We start from the raw sequence: 22,664 nt of genomic DNA, 5'->3' as shown, positions 1-22,664 counted from the left end.
AGTGAAAATAATCAGAATGCTTCTTTACAGATCATCATTTCCAAGATACTGATCGATACGTGGATTGAAACAAATTTACTTATGTGAATTTCGGCACTTACACATATAAGCTCTGGCAACTACACATGTAACGTTTCAAAATTGATATCTATGCATGTGTATTTACTGACACATATACACACGTAAATCCCCATGTGATGGTGCTCCCTTTTTTTTTTTTTTTTTTAAACCATGTCTGTGCGAAATTAATGCTCCTGCTGTAAGTGCCTGTTTTTGTTTTTGGCAGGGTTCTTATTCATACTTTACAAAAGGCTCTGCATTTATGAGATAGATTTATATGCAAATCTAATGCATGAGTATTTATTGTGGATGTCCTGAAAACCCGATTGGACTAGGTGTGCCCAAGGACTGGGTTAGGAATGGCTGCTATAAGCTTACTTGTACTTAAAAACAATCATTACAGGTTCCTCCCTCATAAAATCTAGCTTCTGTATACCACAAGTTTGATTAAAATACTGCATCTTCATAATACCCAACATAGCCTGGAAATTATTTAGAATTGCCCAAATAGTATCCAATCCATATTTATATATATACAGTGCAAGCCGCTTAAGTTCAAGGGTCTGGGACCAAAGAAATACATGCAGTTAACCAGAGCATGCACTTAAACAGTACTGTACATATGTTTATCAGATGTCAAGCTTCTTTGGGTCACAACGGTTATTATTATATGTACAGTATACAGTCGCTGTTAACTGACATTAGGTTTACTTGAAGTAATCAGTTATAGTCCTTTTTACAGTCTTGGGTCTGTGAGTTCCATAGACTGTCTGCCAGACGGTAAAAACTGTCATAGCACTGTCATCCAGTGGCCTCCAGATAGGCCCGCATGGTGTTGAGACTCTCCAGCGCTCTTGCAAAGTGAACAGGCGGAGGTTATTGAATTTCGTCAGCATGTGCCTCACTGCTCATTTCGTCATCTGTTCCATCATCAGCCGTTGTTGCCTGAGTGTAGGCGTATATCTCGACATCAGTGCTGTCTTCAGCTGTTTGTAGATCATAATCAACAGCTACGTAGCGATGGAACTCTTCTTCAGTAACACCGGCTGGGATGTCAATAACCTCTTCATCTGACGCGTTTGCAACAGCTGCATCTGTTTCGTCCCTCTCCACATCCTTAACAAAGCTTGCCCGCTTGTAGCAGTTCACAGTGGTTGCCTGTGTAACATGATTCCAGGCTTCTTTCTGCATATGTAGGGAATCCAACAGTGATAGATTACGAACCAGTTCAACAGCACGCTTATCCTTGCCAGTCTAGTCATCCATAACGCACATCAGATGACATAGCACAAGAGCCCGATAATGTTGTTTGAAATTGGCTATTATGCCCTGATTCATAGGTTGGATCAGAGAGGTAGTGTTTGGTGGCAAGAAGACCACCTTGACGTTAGACAGCCTGACATCATCCCTGTGTGCAGCACAATTATCACAAAGCAGCAAAATCTGATGCTTTTGTGCCCGCATTCTAGTGTCTAACTTCTTTAGCCACTGCTTCCAAAGTTCCCCAGTCATCCATGAATTTGCGTTAGCCTCGTGTGACACAGGAAGTCGCTTAACTTTCTTGAAGCAACGGGGCTGTTTGCTCTTTCCAATGACGAGGGGTTCCAACTTCTCACTCCCATCCATATTGCTGCAAAGCAGGATCGTCAGTCGGTCCTTCGACGTTTTACCTCCAGTAGTTTCGGCATGTTTGAATGCAAGTGTTCCATCAGGAATCGCTCGCCAGTAGAGACCGTTTTCGTCAGCATTGAAAATGTCACGAGGTGCAAACTCATTCAAGATGGTAGGAAGAACTGAAACAACCCAATTTTCAGCACCAAAGTCATCAGCATCTTGTTTCTCACCATGCTGTTTCTTGAATTTTATGCTGTTCCTCTCCTTCCATCTTTCCAACCATCCAACAGTGGCTTTGAATTCAGTTAGTCCAAGAGTTTCAGCTATCTGGTTAGCTTTCTCCATAAGCAGTGGACCACTGACAGGAAACTGTCTGCTTCTGACTCGAGAAAACCACCGAAGAAGAGCATCTTCTACCTCCTCAGCTTTTCCTGCCCGTTTTCGTTTCCGTTGTGGATTTGTATTGTTTTGCCAGTCTTCCAGAAGCTGATCTTTCTGCTTCAAGACATGTGAAATTTGACTGGGATTGACACCATATTCTTTAGCAATAGATGCTTTACTTTGTTTGTTTTCAAATTTTTTAAGAACTTCTATTCGTTCAGCCAGTGTTAAAGTCTTACAGTTCCGCCGTGACGACAACGACGTCCCCGGTGTATGGTCTAACAACATTCTTTCGTTTATTCTGCCTGTGACAGTTAAAGAGGCAGTAAATTTGAAATCTCGTTGGTTGTCACGTGCCAATCGGCTTCCATATTCCATGCATGCGCTTATGTGGAGTCTTTCCTGCAGAGGGGAGCGATCTTGAACCATTCATATAAGCGAATCTTGCACTTATCAGTGGTGCGCTAAACCAAAGTTTGTCCCCATAGAAATTGATGGTGCCAAAAATGGGACTGAAGTACGGCATGCAGTTAAACAGAGCACTTAAATGGAGTGCACTGTATATATGTGTGTGTGTATATATATATATATATCTATATAAAAGGCAACACCAACGTTCTATGAAGCCTCCAGCCGGAAGTGTGAAGGGGGAGAGATATCCGGTTTCCCCATGAGTGTCTGCCCCGCCCTCTCTGTAACACAAACAGTCAGTGAAGGAAAACAGCAGAGCATGAAATCAAATTGCTGGCTCTGTAACAGTGAAGGACTCAGAGGGGGGAGGGGAGAGAGGCCAGAGGGCAGGGACAAACACACTCCCACATGCACACAGAAGAAAACATTGCTAGCCCCCGTTTCATTTGCATCAGAAACGGGGCTTTTTTACTAGTGTATATATATATATATATATATATATATATATATATATATATATAAATGAAAGACCATGACTATATTTTTACCTTCAAGCAAAATAACCTCTGCACACAGGGACCTCAGCTAACTTTGTGCCATACTTAGTGACAGCTGATGTCATATCTCCACAGAAAGGCTAATTCGTAAGGAGTTTATCATCTCAGATTTACAGACAAATTTCTGCTAAACTTCGTATCAAAAGCATTTATTTGGAGAACTCTATTTACCATATAAACTACTATGCAAGATCATAACTGCATTAGTTGCAATCACATTACATACAAAAAAAAAAGAATATAAAGAGTAGCCCCCCCCCCCCCTCTTTACAGTTTCTGGTTGTTTAGTGGTGTTGTGAGGGCTGGAGTGATCCACAGGTTCTCTTGCCAATGTCATTTCTACTCTCAAAATGGCTGCCCTTTTCTGGCAGTCTTGTGAGATTGCGGTAAGGTCATGGCAGCCATTTTGAGAGCAGAACTAGCATGGGCAGGAGCAACTGGGGATGACTCCTGCCCTGGCTTCACCTAAATTGCTAGCAATTGTAAGAGAGGTCCGCAGGGGGAGGGAGGGCGACCAACATAAAGCACAAATTTTTGACTTCCACCAAAAACCCATGGTCAGTTTGACCGAAACTATGCCCACAGCCTTTCAGCCGAAACTGAAACTGGGCAGAAAAAGGATTTTGATCCACTTCTGCAACCGAAACTGAAATTCGGTCAGCCTCTACCTGGATGTCCCAGTTCATTCCTAGATTCCCTATGCAAATGGGACTTAAGCATCTAAGTTTAACCTGTCATAGTGCCTGAATGTAGTATGTAAACTACTTTGTACCACGGAAAGGCAGTATATAAAAGAATTCAGTAATAATACCAAAACAACAGTAACATAATAGGATTCACATAATGACCCTATCTGTGAAAAGGCTGCATTGCAAACATTACAATAGTTCCTATAACAGAAATGACACACACATAATAGAAACAGCAATGCATTTTCTTCTCTTACAAAATGAAAAATATCGGAGATGCACATTTCCCAAAACTAATGGAGAAAATCAGACTTTCCATAAAAAATTTGCCTGACTTCCTCTGTGCAAGTTCTTGTTCTGCATTCATTCTATCTTTTCTGGAGAATAGACGGGCTGTCTCTCCTTCAGTGGTAAAACGTTTTGAAGGGTTGGAATTATTCCTTCAGCTTGTTTTTCCTCATAAATTTCTTAGTTAGTCGTTCTTTTAAAGTTTTCTTAATTTTTTGTATCCTCCTATTTTCACCATTTTGGTGATCTTTTTCAGATCAACTGGACCCTTGGTTGAATGATTGATTGGATGGACTTTTGATTCTTTGGATTTCACATTGGCCACCATTTTGGGGATATGTCCTAAAAGAAGGCTCCCACAGCTTTATTTTTTTTAAATTTGAAAGAAGGTTTTTATTAAACCAGTCAGACAACTTGACATTTAACATGCACAAAATCAAAGGTGATAGCATTTTCTTAACAGTGAGAGTAATCTCCAGTGGTTTTAAAAGAAACAATTTAATAGACAAAGAATCATAATCCACCCCCCCCCCCCCAATCACCATTGTTTCAGATCCCAAGTCTATCCTAAATTAGTCTTCACCAAGGCTTATCTCCTGAAGGCGGTAAGTTTCTGTGTCCTATAAATCTATTTCAATTTAACCTGCCATTTTTGAAGGGAGGAAATGCCTACTTCCTTCCAGGCAGCTGCTAAAGTCACCTGCACTATATGGAGGCAGTGTCTAATTAAAGCTTGCCAATCCTGGAATGGCCTTTTTCAGTTAAAAAAAAATATTATTATTCCCAGATCTGAAGGGACCAGCTCCTAGCAGTACTTTAGCTAGGAACACAAGGCCTCTAGGAGCCAGCATAGGAATGTAAAGATCTTGGTGACTGAAGAGTGGACTGAAAGGCTCTTTGTTTTCACCATTCTGATTCATGTTCATCAGCATTATTCCCAAAGGACCCTTGAGATGCAGTGGACCCTGAGGATGCCTTGGCATTTGAAACAATCTTAGTATCATTGAGACAACCCATCGGGATCAGACATTCACAGGTATCAATCTGAAAAAGGTGAAGAATTCAGCTGCTTCTATACCTGCATCAAAGGATATCAGTGTCATCCATTGAGCAGAGACAAAGAAGCATCAACATCAGTCATTATAGCACCCAGACATTGGTGGCAGCTGTATCTGCTAAGCACCCCTGAAGAGAGAACATTTAGCATGATTGTCAGATGGAGCACAGCAGACTCCCGTGGTCTTTAGACCAAGCTAACAATACACTTCATTAGAGACCCCAGGAGGATCTAGTTTCTCCTACTGAGCTCCCTTCAGTTTTGGCTTTGGCAATTTTTAAGGAGCACCTGGACAGGAATTTGAAGGACAGTCTTGCCAGGTATCTGACTCAATTCCATGTTCCAGCACCACTGAAAACAAGGTTCGTGGATGTTATCTTAGTCCTTGTGGCCCTGCATTGCTTGGAGGCTTTTTGTGAATGCCAGAGCATCAGTCGAAGGTTAATAACTCCATGACTCGAAGAGGAAGCTTCTTCAAGGTGTCAGTCAATATCAAGGCCTAGACCCCAGCAATCAAGAAGCACTCTCACTGGGGTCTTGACTGCTAATTAAGCACAGACAACCTCACCTCACAGATTATTACTCTGACCTAACATAACATATATAACAGTTCTTTGCCCAGATTTACTCTATTTCCCCAAATCCTCTTATTGACAACCCTTGTCTTTGCTTATTTGCAGAGATGAAGGCTTAACTGTATGGGCTGATTGGGATGTTGTCTCATCCCTATGCATTGCTGTTAAACATATTCATAGAAACATGGAAAGATGACAGCAGATAAGACCATATGGCCTATCCAGTCTGCCCATCCATACCTACTACTAAGTTCTACAATCTCTTCCTTTTCCTTAGAGATCCTCTGTGCTTGTCTCATTATTTCTTGAATTCAGATACAGCCCTTATCTCCACTACCTCTTCTGGGAAGCAATTCTACACATCTACCTCCTTATTCATAAAAAAAAAAAACATTTCTTGGATTACTCCTGAAACTATTCCCTTTCACCTGCATCTTATGCCCCCTCATTTCAGAGCTTTGTTTCAATTTGAAGAGACCACCTTCTTTGCATTTATGCCACAGGGATATTTAAACTTTTATCACGTCTCCCCTCTACTGCCTTTCTTTCAATACATATATATTGAGGTCTTTAAGTCTATCTTCATATGCTTTATGATGATGACCTCTGATTAGTTTAGTAGCCACCTGTGGATCACCTCCATCCTGTATCATTTTGAAGGGGCCGTCTCTAGACTTGTACAAAATACTCCAAATGAGATCTCACTAGAGGCTTAATACAGAGGCACTGTCGCCTGTTTTTTTTCCCTGCTGGCTACTGTTTTCCCCATGCTCCTTAAATCATCCTTCTGGTTTTTGCTGTCACTTTCTATCTAGTTGGCCACTTCAGATGGGATTATCCCCAGGTATCTTTTACTTCACCCCTTATACTATAAACACTCCTTTGAGTTTTAGAAGCCTTGAATGCAAGACCCTGTATTTTTCTTCTTTTAGCAATAAATCATGGAATATAATTGGTAGTTATTACTAGTCATAAAGATATCTTTGAATGAGTTTCTTCTTACATAAGTTTTAGCAAATTGAAATTTGTCTGTTTTATCTGCCTTGCTTAATGTGTTACTTTGGCACCACACCAGTTTGTACATGCAAATAATGCTTTCACAATGTGTATATCACCAGAACTGTTGCAGGTTCCATAAGTATAGGCAGCATAAATAGTAGCCGCTCATATAAGGTCAGTCTAAACTGTAGTTTTCATTGAGTCTGAAGGGAACCCAAAATGAAGAGCATTGCACCCCCCCCCCTTTTTTTAAAAAGATTCTTCTAACAGGCTTCCTATAAGAGTTGATGAAATACTAACCTTAGGCAGAATGTGTCTCTTTACAACTACTTGATCAAATCCTCTTGTCTTCCTTGACTACTTGTAACACCAAATGTATACTTCTTTGTATTACCAAATGTATACTCCATCCTGTATGGCGATGCCACAACAAGTCTTTGTAAGCCACATTGAGCCTGCAAATAGGTGGGAAAATGTGGGATACAAGTGAAATAAATAAATAACCTAGGAGCTTCTACCCATCACAAAAATTTGGCAAAGGGGTCTCTGAACATGAGTCACAACACATTCCACAGCACTGATTCATCTATTGGTAGAGAAAACTGGCAGGTTAAGGGTTTTCCAATTTGTGGAGTTTGATTCATTATTGTTGGCCCATTGTCTCCTGTCCTTAAAATAACAAATTTTAATCCTTAAGTCATCCTGTTTTCTGAAAAACTGAAATTTGCAGCTGCTGTTTGAACACACACACACATATACCGGGTTGCATAACACTGCCATGTTTAACTAGACTTTGCATGGTCTTAGCTAGGAAGGTTGAATCTACTGCATGTAGAACAATTTCTTGGTGCTCTGTTCAAAATCTGTCTCCCACTCAGTGTTTAAAGATCACTGGCTACTTTTATCAAAGGCCAGAATGAGCCTATAGAGAGTCCAGGCAGAGCCTTTCTTATTGGGCTGTCCAATTCATTTCTTTACTTTCATTCTTTCAGCTCATCCATACCTTCAGTCATTGATCACTTTCTTACCTTCCTTCCTTCTCTCTTCTTTCCCTCCATCATTTCTCTTCCCTGTATTTATTTTGCCTTATTCTTCTACCTTTTATCTCTCCTACTTCCAATTTAATTTTCTCTCTGTTTCTCTTCTTCTCCCAACTCTACTCCCCTTCTTTCTACCATGTTCTTTCCTCTTCTGTATCTGTTCATAAGGACCTGGGTGCACTGCATCTTTTGTGCCTTGTAGCATATGAGCAAACTTCAACTTTTCCATGATTTATGGAAGCTGTGGCAGGAATAACAGGCCAGTAGGGCTCAAGAAACTATAGGAGGGGAAGACTCATGAGAAGAACTGTCAGAACTTAGCAGTTAAAATATAACTCTGGTTCTTTAGACTCCTAGGGCTTCAGTAATTGAATTTTGGCCTGTAATAATAATGATCAGAACTCTGGCCTCTGGTCTTGTGAGATTTTATGCTACAGAATTCTGAAGTTTATTCGTGTAGATTCTGGATGGTAAAGGTTTTGTTCTTCCTCCTCCTGCCCTTTAGATTGTTATTTCTCTGAGCCTTTCTACTTTGGGGTTTTTAGATAGTAGTTCTCATTCTCGAGGTTTGGATTACACAGATTGGGTCTGTATCTGATTGGGGTTTAGGAGGATAGGGTTAGGTGTTTCTCACTGGGATTTGGTATGGAGAACCATTCTGCTAGAGTTAGATGACAATATTAGACTGATACCTCGTACTAATTTGTGATGATAGTGCTCAGAGATCCTGTTGCTGTGATTTAGGATGATAAATAAATCCCTTAGAATTAAATGCAGATATTGCTGTTAAATCTTGTCTCATTTCCTTAGGTATGAAGACAACTGTGAGTGAGGCAGAGCACCCCCTCCTCTGTGAGGGCACCCGGAGGGAAAAGGGAGATCTGGCCCTTGCTTTGATGATTACTTACAAGGATGACCAGTCAAAGCTGAAAAAGGTAACACACAAGACCCAACCCATGAGCTACACAATAGGATATTTTTTTTTTGGGGGGGGGTGTAGTGGGGTAAAAAAAAACAAAAAACCTTACAATACAGTTCATAAGAATATAAATCATGTATATCTTATAATGCATAACTGATGGGCCACCATGTAATATGAAGTTGTAAAATATATTCATAAGCTAGATTTTTTATAAGAAATAAGAGGTACCATACTGGGTAAGATCAAAGGTCCATCTAGTCCAGTATCCTTTTTCTAATAGTGACCAGTCCAAGTCATAAGTATCTAGCAGAATCCCAAAAAGTAGTAAGATTCCATGCTACTTGTTGCTAAATCCTTGCTTTAAAGCGGTTACCGTCTAATCCTGGCCAGAATTCAGCCAGAAGGCATGTTCCAGGAGAGTGCAGGGGGAAGAGCACATACATAGGAGAGGTGTGGGGAGCCAGGAGGAAGGAGATGTTTAATATCCTCTGTCATGAAATGCCTAACCACCCGCCTGGGGCTACCCTGTGGCCACTTACAGGGTCTGTCCCCAGCACAACTCAGGTGCACCTGCTCCTGCTGCTTGTGCTCTACACTGGCACCCTCCTCCCACCGACTAGGTCCCAACTACCTCTGGGCAAGTCTTCTGTTCTCAAATTATCCTCATTGATTCCTAGGTTACTGGGGCCACACTCACAGTGGTCCCACAGTTACTAGAAAGCACTCACAGACCCAATATACAAAAGTCAGTCCAGACAAGCAGAGGCAATAACCTAAAAATGTTTATTTTCATGAAACAAATTAGAACAATGAACAGAAAAGGTGTAATCAGCACAACAATAACAGGATAACTGAAATATGGATTAATTATAAAACTAAGTATTTGTTTACTGTCTATATAGTACCTGGGGAGATCAGGACATATAGCTGCTCACAGGTTATCAAATATATCTGTTCACAGGGCCTCAACAAAGAGATCCTTCTTTCTTTTCTCTCTAGCTAATACTGGAGAAAAAGCCAGTACATCCTAGCTGAAGTTTGAGCTCCTGGGCCAATCAGAGCCCAGAACAACAAGTTTCAAAAATAGCTGGCCACATCACTACAGGTTACCTATTATCTGTGTTAATTAAGGAAGGAACAGTCAGTTCTCTGTAATAGCTTTAAACATAAACATGCACCACCTGCTGGCCAAACTGGAGAATTACACTTCAAGAAATAATACAGTTTTACAGGGTTAAAACCCACTATTTTGTCACAACCCTCAGTATAGGATGGGCAGTTTATGCTCTTGCCCATTCAAAGGCTTTAAAAAGGCTCATTAAGGGGAAAGGGAGAAGGAGAGCATAGGGGTTCATAGGAGGATTGAGCCTATTCACAAGGAAGGAACGGAGAGAGAGAGTTGATTTCAGTGTGAGGAGAGATGGGAAGGAGAGCAGGCACAGACTATTAAGGATTCTTGTCTTTGCCATTATGCTCAGGGGCCCTGGGTACAAAAGGACCAATCACATGTGAGGTGGTGGTAAAAAGGAGGCATGCTAGAAAATGAAGGTCACCCCTTGGTTGGGCTTGAAGAAGCAAGGAGAAATAAAGTAAATAAGGAAAAGGAGGAGGGGAAGAGGGATATTGGTTTGAAGTTCAAGTATCAGTGGGGTGTAAGCAATAGCTGTGAACTGAATGAAGATTGTAATGGGGTGTTAGACTGTGTGTATAGATAGATACACTAGGGTCTCAATTATCCGACCTAATTGGGGCTGACAGGTTGTTGGATAACTGAAGAGTTGGATAATACAGAGACTTCCTGAATCCTCTGGCTGCCTGCCCCCCACCCCCTCCATCCTCACTCAACATAGCCTCCCTGCTCACCCACAGCAGCCACTTCTCTTGGATCCCTCCCCAAGTGCCTCCTCAGTTACCTGACCAATTTAGCCCCTCTTTCCCCCCCCCCCCCCCCCCCGCCCCCAGGATCTACCTCTAGAAGCTCTGGTGTCCACGGTTAGTTTAGGGCAAGAGCAATCCCCACTCGCTCCTGGCTCTGTTTTTAAAATGGATGCCATAAAGTTTGGTGGCAGTCTCATGAGGCTTGGCACCCTTCATGTTGGATCCCTAAGGGATCACCTTTGACAACAATACTCTCTAATATTTTAATGAGTTCTCTTCACTCTATTTCTTTAACAGCACATGAAACTATTTTTTCCTATGCAGATGATATTTTTATTTTGGTGACTGTTACATTTGATCTAAATCTGTCATGAACCAAAATTATACCTTGTATTGCCAGATTTGGCTTTATTCTATACGTTGAAACTGAATGCCAGTAAAACTAAAGTACTCTAGTTAAGTAACAATCAGGAGGTATTGCCTATGTCAGTTTGGATAGAAAAATTGAATAAAGTGTTTGAAGTAATTTTAGGTTCATCTCTATCGTTGATTTACAAATAAATCATCTGTTCAAAATGTTTTGTTTTTGTTTTTTTTAAACGTAAGCCACTTGGAACTATATCCATTCATACTTTCATGAGAAACGTTTTAAGATTCTGGTCCAGAGATATGTGGGTTTTGTACTGCATAAAGTATGGAGTCTATTGTTAACATGCGCTAATGTTTGTTCTGAAAAACTGTTAACTTAATAAAAAGATTAAAAAAAAAAAAAAAAAGATTCTGGTCCAGAGTTTAATACTGCCCTAGCTGGACTATTGTAATGTATTGTATCTTAAAGATTTTGCATGGTTTAACTCCAATACATCTCACACACTTGAGTCATGTTCCATCTGGGTCTAGGGTAACCGAACTTTACATCCATTAGAATTAAAGGGAAAGGGGATGGGACTTTATATACCGCCTTTCTACGCTTACAGTCAAAGCAGTTTACATATGTACAGGTACTTATTTTGTACCTGGGGCAATGGAGGGTTAAGTATCTCGCCCAGAGTCACAAGGAACTGCAGTGGGAATCGAACCCAGTTCCCTAGATTCTCAGGCCACTGCACTAACCACTAGACTACTCCTCCACTCCATGATTCAGAGAGATTTCTTTAAAAAGGTACTGGATAACTTTCTCTTATCAAGTAGTGTTTACTTGGAATAATTTCCTATTAACTATAAGTTATCATTTTTCTTCTACCTTATACCACGGAAGTTTGAAAACTTATTTGATAAATACTTGACAAATGTTAGCTTACTTATTGTATTCTGTTGTGGACCAATCAATTTATGTGTAACTTCATACATGCAATAGGTTATATGCCACTTTGGACCATTTTTAGGAGGTAAACGAGTTAAAATTGTCAGATAAACAAGGTGTGGTGGTGAGGTACTTCTTAAATTCTGAGCCCTCCTGGCTGCAGTAGCTGCTGCTCATGGAAATAGTTAGTGTCGTTTCGAAAGCTGGGGTCTCGTTTCCACCTCGCACATCCCAAAAAAGCCAACTGCCAACCACCTGCCCTTCACTCTGCCAGAAAGGAACCAAGCCCTGGGGGTAACTTAAAAGTAGGGCCGGATTTTGATAAATGTTTAATTGCGATTAATTGCGCAATTAAACCTGTTTTAATTCTTTATTTCACATTGCAGCTCCGTGTAACTCTGGGCAAGTCACTTAATTGCCTGAGGTACAAAAGTACCTCTATATCATATGTAAACGGCTTTGATTGTAACAACAAAAAGCAGTATATCAAATCACATCTCCCTTTCCTTCCTTAAAGGACTGATAATCTTCCTCCCTTCCACCCCTAGATCCAGCATCTGTTCCTTTCGCCAATCTCATCTTGCCCACGTCTATTATCTCTTTCCCGGGGGTTCATTCTCTCTTTCCCCCCACCCCCCGTCCACCCTGTGAGCAGTGACACCAGACTTGGTGGAGACCAGCTCCAAGCTCTTCTCATGGCTGCTGGAGCTCACTGCCTCAGCCATAGCTTTCATCAGTGACCCCTCCACTTCATTTTGTTGATCTGCAGCTTACTCCCCTCCTCCCACCTGGGATTCAGCATATGGCCCCCTTTCAGTCTCCCCACCCCCCACTAGTCTACCTTAAAGATGGTCTTCTATTGGTCCCTGCAAGTGGCAGTGTGGCCTGCTCCAAAGCTTTCCTTCTGGCCCAACCTGCCTCCTCTAACATCACTTTCTGCTTCTGCATGGACAGGACAGGTCTGAGGGAAAGCTTCAGATCAGGCTGCACATGTGCAATGCTGCTTGCGTGCTTGCGAGGATCAACAGAAGGCCACCTTTAAGGTAGACAGATGCAGGAGAAGTGATGTTGAATCAAGGATAGGGAGAGTGTAAGAGAGCAGAAAAGATGTTTGGAGGAGTTAGGAGATGCTGCAATGTGATTAATGTTTTAAATCGTGATTAATGCATTAATCCCAGAGTTAACTTCATTTGGAATGCAGCCCTATTTAAAAGTTCTCTCACAGTAAATTTATAAACAAACAGGAATAAAGTTCCCGAGAATATTTGAAAAGTTACATAACCCCAGGCACTCTTGTGGATATTGAGGCAGTGTTGTCAAAGAACAACACTTTAAATGAAATTCAACGCGTGGTGTATTTTCATTAGTGTCTGCATTAGGAAATTCATTTTTTTCAGCTTACATTATATTTGAAAGCACAAAAACTTTACCACACATTAGATAATCACCCCCATTAGATCTTACCCCAACTGACTATTGCTGGAACACCCATGTTCTTGGGTTTGCTTCTTACACTAATAAAACAAATAATACTTAGAAGTGAAATAAAAAGAAAGGTTTATTCTGGAAACAAGTAAATAGTAGCTTAACAGAGGCTATTGCAAGTCTGAAATACAGGAAAGAAATGATTAGAGAGACCCACTTGTCTCCAAGCTAGTTCACTGCCTTGGGAACAAAGAAGCCCCCTCCCCTTCATAGATTTCTCTCATTTTTAAACAATTTGATTTAGTACATGTTATACAATAATCCAGAAACTAATTACCATTTTAGCACATCCCACTAACCAGTCATCTACCTTCCTATTTTACCCACATCTGACTTTTATCCTATCAGTTTTCAGTCCATACCCTAATTCTTAGAATAGCAGTTACGCCACCCCACCTGAGCCTGCTATCTTTATCCACCTACTAGAAACTTCTCTCCCACCATACCTTCTGCCACAAATTCCATGCTCCTCTCCTCATGCTATTTCAGAAGCTTTTTCTATCACATATCCAAACTATTACCAAGCCATCTTTGCTGTACCAGCTGACCTGTGGTTGACCTAGCAGACTGTTCCCCTTTTCACTATCTAGATATAATGTGGTTTCAAACTGTATAGAACACAGGAAATCTTGACCCAAAGATTAATACAAATCTAAATATCCATTAAAGTTATCTTAATTACATTGGACTATTCTGTATGTATGTACTTATCTTCTAAAAGCTTGTATCAAAGTTCACAATCAATAAATTCTTACGCTGTCTTGTACAATATCTTGCCTTAGACATGACCTTAACATTGGTCAGCAAAAATACAGAAAAAAACTAAGCTTTTTCTCCCATTCTTGTTACCTCCCTCCCCAAGATCTTAAACAAGCTTCTATAACCTTCTCCAGACCCACACACGTTTTTGTCAGTAAAAGGTCCACTTCCCCCCCCCCCCCCCCTCCAATTGCTTTCCCAACAAATCACACTAAATGCGTAAATATGGCTGTCCTTGCACAATTTCACAAGACTGCCCTGTAGCCTGATCTAGTTAGCAAGGACTGAAAACAGCACACACAATAGTTGGTGGGGGGGGGGGGGGGAATGAAATAAATCTTACAGGTAACCCTTTTCATTATTTAGAGGGGTGCTCTGAACATACAAACATTAGTGGTCCCGAGCCCCCCCATGTTCCCTGCACTAGACAGGGATAGCATTTTATTGGGTCAACTGACAACAATGCTCCTTGATCTATTTTTGCTTGTAGAGATCAGAATTTATCCACTTACGGAACAGTCCCATTTTTAGGAGTGGAACTGAATGGGAATGCTTTGGAGAAGTTGTGAAAATTTGATGTAAATACTTTAACAGGCCCTTAGTGGTAAAAAAAAAAAAAATTGCCCTGAGATAACATGCTATCATAAATTGACACATTTCCTATCCAGATTTCCCAAACCAAATGGAAGCAGCATTATATAGAAAAATATGTCCATTACCAATTTTCTCTGTGTTTATTTCTTTGAGGGGGAGGTATATTCTACTGACTTGTCACAAGGTGAGGGAAACGTGTGTCCTTTTTTTCCATCCTGTCTTTTTTTTTTTTTTTTTAACTGTTCTGTTAATATTTAAGATTTTAGACAAGCTGTTGGACCGGGAGAGCCAAACTCACAAGCCGCAGACCCTGAGCTCCTTCTACTCCAGCAAACCCACAGCAGCCAACCAGAAATCTCCTTCCAAACATGCTTCCCAGTCAACCACAACCATTCAAGTAGCAGGAACATCAGCTCCCCAGCAGCAGCCTGGCGTGACCACTACAGTCCAGGGCAATCCTGCTGAAAACGTTACAGAGAAGAATGCCCAGGGTATGGAGAGTAGCTCTTGCTCCTGCAGATGGGAGGCACTGTTTGAATGTAGAGAAAAGTGGAGGTCTGTGGGAATTGTGTGTGTCTTCCAGGAGCACGCTGGGACTGTGCAGTTAACATGTAGTCAATTAATTTCCTCCTCTTTCATATTCAGAGAGTTCCCAGAGATCTCCCTGTGAGTCCCAGGGGGAGTCCAGTGTCTTTAAGCAGGAAGGGAAAGTTCCTAGCCGACTGGCTCTTGGAAACCGAGGGGGATACAATGGGAGATGTTGGGGGTCCCCAGTGCGTCAAAAGAAGAAACATACAGGTACACAGTTTTTCCATTTTGTTTGAATATTTGTTTAAACTTCATAAAGGTGAAAGGGGTTTGAAAAAGAATAGCAAAATGATTGTGTTGGGATATCAGGCACTTGTTCATTGAATGCAGATTTGAAGAAAAGTTTCCTGACAGACTGAACCTCACGGTGCAGTTACCACCAGCAGGGGTGACCCATGGACCCACTCCCTGCTGATTTATGCATATATGTTTATCAAATTTTTCAAGGACTGTATTTAGTCAGGATTGAATGTGGAAAGAGCTGTGTGTTTTAGGCTTTATATCTGTATTTTTTATTATTATAGTTATGTTTCTTTTTAAGTGAAAACTCTTTGATACATTAGATCCATTGTTAGCTCTTGATAGAAAGGTAGTTATGCAGGGTCAGTAGCAATTTACTCACATAAATTGGCCACCAGAAAATTGCCCCTTCTCTCCCCCCCACCCCTTTTGTAGCTAAAATTATACAGTTGGTACAATTTTATTTGTTTTGAGAGGTGGTGTTCCCAAGGATGTATTTAGCTTGGGGGAAGAAAATAGCATACATATATTACGTTTTTAGATATGCATATATTACTGATTACTGAAATATGGTTACACTCAAAAAATAATCCTGTCATCAGTGATGTATGTCCCTCAAGTTATAATGTATTTCATCTCACCGGAGATTTAAAAAAAAAAAAAAGATGGTGCTATAGCTATAATATGCAAATCTTTCTTCAAGCTAAAACATATCTCCAAATTACTTTCCTCGCAGTTAAAAATTATTTCATGTAATATTATTGGCATTACTTTATCGTCCTCCAGCCAATTGGAATATTGTAGAAAATATTACTGAATTCCTTTCTAGCACTTGTGTCCTCTCCGATAATGTTCTACTGCTAGGAGATATTAATCTTCATCTTGATAAACCTAATGACATTCACACCAAGAGCTTTTCTGTCTTTCTTAATCACCGAGGGCTCTCAGGAATGGAATGTGTGCTTTATTATGACCTGGCACGGGGTCAGTTCTAAAATATGAACAAAAATAATACATTTCATTAAAAAAATTAGCAGTATATGTTATTTATATTAATTTTTCATCACCACACCACTTTAGTATTTTTGAGGGTGAGCACATGTTTCCATAAGCTCTTCATTGGGCTGATATTGTATAGAACAACATTTTCAATGTTTATTTTTTTTTTTAATGTTTATTTGTTTTGGTTGAAGTACAGTTATATATTTATCTTATTGTATTTTCATGTACTACTATTTTTTCCTAATGCAATGTTTTATTTTTGTTCATATTTAGAATTGACCCCTGAGTCAGGCGTTAGTTTACGCTGAAACATTTATTCCATTCTTGAGAGCCCTTTGTGCTTTGTTTTTTTTTTTTTCTGGACTGCTTATTTTGTGTTCTCTGACCCTCTCTGTTGCATGTTCCTTAATCACTGGCAATTCACCCTCATTACTGATAGTCTCTGATATCAAAGGTCACCAGTTAGACCTCTTACCATATAGATTCACCGACCCAACAAATTTTTACATCTCAGAACCATCCTGGTCACCCATTCCCTGATCTGATCTTATTAAGTTGACTTTAACACTTAATTGAAAGGAAGATATAATTGTCACAAACTTTCCACCTTTACAAGTAGGGACGAAGTCAATGGTAACAAATACTGGTCTAGCATCCCATATGATAAGTTAATGTCAGCTTCCTCTTCACCAGATTTTTTCAATTTTGGGACAACATACGTAAAGAAATATTGGATGTAATAGCACCTGAAAAAACTAAGTCGAGACCCACTGAGAAATTATCCCCATTGAGGAAATCCTAAAAGTGAAAAGAAAATGTAGATGTCAGGAATCTGATCCAAATCAAAAACTGGCGAAAACTGGTTGACTATCCAGAGAATATAAATCCAAAGTTAAAAAAAGCCAAAACCTCTTATTATGCAAAACACATAGGTGGATCCTCAATAAACATTAGGAAGCTTTATTCTTTAGTTAATTCAGTGCTAAATACCCAATCTGTATCCACTATTAATGAACCTACTCGAACAGCAGACCAACTCACTAATGTAAGGAGGGGCACTAAGAATTTTTTTCAGGTATATTAGTGGAAGTAGGAAGACTAAAAATGGAATTGTGAGACTTAAAGATGCTGTGAACTGCTATGTGGAGAATGATGAGGAAAAATGAGCAAACGTGCTAAACAAGTACTTATGTTCTGTGTTCACAAAAGAAAATCCTGGAGAAGGACCACAATTGACTGGCAAAGATACATATGAGAATGGAGTGGATATGGCACCATTCACAAATGAAAGTGTTTATGAACTTGAAAAATTGAAGGTGGACAAAGCCATGGGACCGGACGGGATCCTTCCCAGGATATTGAGGGAGCTTAGAGAGGTTCTGGTGGGTCCTCTTAAAGATTTGTTTAATAAGTCCTTGGAGATGGGGGAGATTCCTTGGGATTGAAGAAGAGCGGATGTGATCCCTCTTCACAAAAGTGGTGACAGAGAAGAAGCTGGAAACTACAGGCCGGTAAGCCTCACTTCATTTATTGGAAAAGTAATGGAAGCGATGCTAAAGGAAAGGATAGTGAATTTCCTGGAATCCAATAGGTTACAAGATCCGAAACCATATGGTTTTTACCAAAGGTAAATCGTTCCAAAAGAATCTGATTGAATTCTTTGACTGGTTGACGAGAGAATTGGATCGAGGACGTGCTCTAGATGTAATCTACTTAGGTTTCAGCAAAGTCTTTGACACGGTTCCTCAAAGGAGGCTCTTGAGTAAACTTGAAAAGCTGAAGTTAGGACCCAAAGTGATGAACTGGATTAGGAACTGGTTGACAGACAGACGCAAGAGGGTGGTGGTTAATGGATTTCTCGGAGGAAGGAAAGATGAGTAGTGGAGTGCCTCAAGGATCTGTGCTGGGGCCGATTCTGTTCAATATATTTGTGAGTGACATTGCCGAAGGGTTAGAAGGTAAGGTCTACCTTTTTGTGGATGATACCAAGATTTGTAACAGAGTGGACACTCCGAGGGAAGTGGAAAACATGAAAAAGGACCTGCGGAAATTAGAAGAATGTTTGGCAATTAAAATTCAATGCTAAGAAGTGCAAAGTAATGCACTTAGGGAGTAGAAATCCAAGGGAGACATATGTGCTAGGCAGGGAGAGAGATCTTGGGATGATAGTATCTAAGTATCTGAAGGTGATGAAACAGTGTGACAAAGCGGTGGCTGTAGCCAGAAGGATGCTAGGCTGTATAGAGAGAGGTGTAACCAGCAGAAGAAAGAAGGTGTTGATGCACCTGTACAATTCATTGGTGAGGCCCCTCCTGGAGTATTATGTTCAGTTTTAGAGGCCATATCTTGCTAGAAATGTAAGAAGACTTGAAGCGGTCCAGAGGAAGACAAGAATGATATGGGGCTTGTGCCAAAGGACACATTAGAAGAGACTGGAAGACCTGAATATGTATACCCTAGAGGAGAGGAGGAACAGGGGAGATATGATGCAAAAGTTTAAATACTTAAAAGATATTAATATAGAAACAAATATTTTCCAGAGAAGGGAAGGTGGTAAAACTAGAGGACATGAATTGAGGTTGCGGGGTAGTAGACTTAGGAGTAATGTCAGAAAATTCTTTTCACGGAGAAGGTGGTGGATGCTTGGAATGACCTACTGAGGGAGTTGATAGAAAATAAAAACTGTGGCAGAATTCAAAAAGGTGTGGGAGGAACACAGAGGATCTCTAATTAGATAATGAATGATATAAAAAAACAAAAATTAAAGGGTTTCATATGTTTGCATGTCAAGTGATGCTTAGATGGCAACTCTGGCTGCATCAACTAAGGCCAGCACTGGGCTGGCTTGTACGGTCTGAGTATGCATATAGCAATTAGGTTTAGGATCGGCTGGAGAGAGCTTCAATGGAAAACCCAGTGGTTTGGAACGTGAGTACAGTGCTAGGTAGACTTCTACAGTCTTTGTCCCGCAAATGACAAGACAGATTTGGATAGGCTGGAGTGGGCCTTGACAGCAACTTTGAAAAATAAGGACAGAGCCAGGCGGACCTCTGTGGTCTGTGTCCCAGAAACACCAAAGAAAGACCATAATCAAGTATATAATATCATGTTCATTGTTGATTTAAATCTTGAAATGATAATAAATGTGACTGCAGAAGTACCCACAGCAATTTTACAAATAAAGGTGCTTGCATAATTTCTCTTTGAAACTTGGTGCAAAATCCATAGGTAAAAAAATACCTACAGATGGTTTAAGAATGACCCAGTTCCCTTATCTTAAACTTTAGATTTTGTAATACTGTTTTTTAATAGGGATCACTAAGGTATCTCTCACCTCCTCTTTTTCCCCCCAATTGGATTCAGCACTTCTGTTGTGAGCATGATGAAAGGCATAATTTTGAGGTTGATATAGTATTGCAAAATGTCTTCCTTGCCTGGGATAGTGTCATCTTAAAAATCTGGTGCTAGTCCTGTGCTTTGCAGGTACATTGAATCACTGGTTTAACAATTAAGTTGTTTTGCTTACTTTCTGTCTGACTTTTACCAAAGACTCATTCTGCATTGTCTCCATTGTTTTTCTGTTTTTCTTCTCTGTTTGCTCACATTTACAAATCAATTATTTAAAATAAATAAATTGGTTGTGAGAGATGAAGCTCACCTAAGTTGTTGCTCTGATAGGGCTTCCCAAAACTGATTCTGCAGTTGGATTTTCAGGATATTCGTAACAAATAAGCATGACAGACTTGCATACAGTAGAAGTCCTGTATAGATTAATTTATTTCATACACCTTCATTGTGTGGATATCCTAAAAGCCCAACTAACTGAGGTGTTCCTAGGACAGATTTGGAAAGCCCTGCTCTGAGTAGTCATTTGTTCTTCTCAGGTGGTGTGATTGGTATTCCAGACCCGTGCCAGGCACTCAATCCAGTTTTTCTGCCTGCTTCTCAACCATTTGATTATTCAGTTAACCACTGTTTTGTAAGCATTGCTCAAGCGTATACAGAAGAAGGTATCAAGATTTTCATTTGTTTATGATGTTATAGGTATGGCCAGCATTGATAGCAGCGCTCCTGAAACCACTTCAGACAGCTCTCCTACTCTTAGTCGACGACCATTGCGTGGGGGATGGGCAGCCACTTCCTGGGGTCGAGGCCAAGATAGTGACAGTATCAGCAGCTCCTCCAGTGACTCACTAGGGTCATCATCCTCTAGTGGCAGCAGGAGAGCTAATGGTGGTGCCCGGGCCAAGACAGTGGAAGTGGGCAGGTAAGATACATGGTCACTCTTCACAGATTGTGTTTTGAATTGGTGGTGAATCTCTTCAGACCAGTCGTTTGCCTCAGATTGCTTACTGACAGAGGAAATGAGGATGTCCACAAGGAGGGGTACAGAATTCTGAAAAATAGGCTGGTCAACTAGGCACATACTTTTTCCGTGTGACTCTGGGCAAGTCACTTATACTTCATTGCCCCAGTTACAAAATAAGTACCTGTATATAATTTGTCTACCGCTTTGATTATAACTACAGAAAAGCGGTGTCTCAAATCCCATTACCCCTATCCCCTTTCTTTCCAACTGCCTCCCTTCCAGTCTCCTAACTACTAACTTTCTATACTGCTACCTACTGTGATTATTGACTGGCTAAATAGCCCCTAGGATGGTGCATGATATGGTATATAGAAAAACAGTGGTCATTGAATGTGCTGCTAGTGGACTGCATGCCCTGCAAAGTAGTGTTATGATACATAGCCTGAGTTATCAGAGAGTGGTAGAGATGGGAACTTTAAAACTATTGCATATTCTCTATTTGCTATGCAAAAATAATGGTGTCTGTCCCCAGTGTAGCAACAATTCACTGACCTGGGTTGACTTAGCCTTAGGTGACGTTTATTTGGAACATATGCCTGCATGCACGGCTAGGGCAGGTCAAACCAGGATGTGAGACAGCATACATTCTAAGTCAACTTCAGAAACTGGAAATGGAGAGGTGAGGCAGACCACTAGAGAACACTATCAGCTTCTGGTGGCTGAGATAGAATGTGCAGCCAAGATATAGGCTGAGGTGAATGGCAGCCAGGGCAAGGGAGGGTGAAATGGATATAAATGGGTAAAAATGACTCTGCTGCCATTAGCTCTCTGTTAGTAATATTTGCCAGGGTATAGTGCAGATGCAGGAGCCTGTAGGCCCTGGCATGTGATGGTAGGAGATAGCTTTAACTATTGTGAAATATGAGTTACATAATCCACAGCGTTAACAATTTTGTCCTATTTCAGAAACACCTTAAAGCTTACTTATTCTGTAAGATTTTTGGCTACTAGCTCGTTTGACTATCAGTGTTGTACTAGATTATTTTTGTTTTTATAGTTGAATGTTTTGTTTTATGATTGCTAATAAAATATTGATGTTTTTTTGGTCCATTGTCCAATATTATGATAAATTATTTGACATGAGTGTATATAGTCCTATGTTAGTGTTTTATTATGTGTATTTATTGTTAACCTGCCTAAAATAGCAGATAGTGCAAGCTAAAAAAAAAAATTTTAAGTAGAATAAAAAAAATAGTGAATAACTGAGCTCCACCCAAATGAGCTAGAAAATGTTTAAAAAAATAAAATATCCCTTTTTAATATGTATGTATGTTTTTATCATGGAAGTTTGCAAGGAATTGTCTGTATGGTTGTCTGTCCTGTTCTGCAAAACATACAGGAATGGAAGTGACCAAGTCACAGGATGATCCACAGTAGCAAAAGAAGTCCTCGTGTCATGGCTTCTGCGATGACCTACCCACATCCACTCACTCCACCTTCACTCTGCTCCTGTGCCCAGAGCACTAACCAGTCCAGCATTCAGACTGTTTTGGGCGGCGGCGTTCCGGTCCACTGTGTGGTCCGGCTGGTCTGCAACGCTTTCGGCTCCAGCAGGGAAGTGTGCCCATAATGCATGTGCGCACCTCTGATCTTGTTTTAAAGGGCCAGCCGGAACTTCTCGAAGAGCCACTGAGGACGCCTTCCCGCTCGCTGAGGATTTAAATGGAGCTCACACCCCAGGAAGGTGCCTCAGCAACTGGTTTCATGGCTCGTCCCTACCTGCTGGTGCGTTTGTCCTGTTTGTTTGCCTGATCTGACCCGCGCCTGTACCTGGATTCACCTTGCTCGCTGCCTGACCTGACCCGTGCCTGTACCTGGATTCACCTTGCTTGCTGCCTGACCTGTGCCTGTAC

General features: G+C 40.7%; 1 protein-coding gene and 1 long non-coding RNA gene across 3 annotated transcripts in view; one reads left to right on the top strand and one right to left on the bottom strand.

Annotated features, from left to right (window-relative positions):
- Positions 1-22,664, top strand: part of ZSWIM8 (zinc finger SWIM-type containing 8) — a 279,619-nt gene that overhangs the window by 166,821 nt on the left and 90,134 nt on the right. For both annotated transcript variants that reach the window (XM_030203397.1, XM_030203396.1), the window contains exons 15-18: positions 8,482-8,606; positions 14,872-15,103; positions 15,258-15,410; positions 20,487-20,709. In XM_030203397.1, coding sequence (XP_030059257.1) covers positions 8,482-8,606; positions 14,872-15,103; positions 15,258-15,410; positions 20,487-20,709 — 733 coding nt within the window. The remainder of the gene's footprint in view (positions 1-8,481; positions 8,607-14,871; positions 15,104-15,257; positions 15,411-20,486; positions 20,710-22,664) is intronic.
- On the bottom strand, positions 1,606-20,999 carry LOC115470336. Its single transcript, XR_003942187.1, has 3 exons — positions 20,905-20,999; positions 10,420-10,422; positions 1,606-1,616 (listed from the first exon to the last, which is right to left on the bottom strand). It is a non-coding gene; the product is annotated as an uncharacterized LOC115470336 (long non-coding RNA).

The sequence above is a fragment of the Microcaecilia unicolor genome, chromosome 5, assembly GCF_901765095.1.
Source record: "Microcaecilia unicolor chromosome 5, aMicUni1.1, whole genome shotgun sequence".
In the NCBI taxonomy this organism is placed as follows: domain Eukaryota; kingdom Metazoa; phylum Chordata; class Amphibia; order Gymnophiona; family Siphonopidae; genus Microcaecilia; species Microcaecilia unicolor.
Note: the sequence above shows the minus strand (reverse complement) of the source record. Positions and strands in the feature narration are given on the sequence as shown.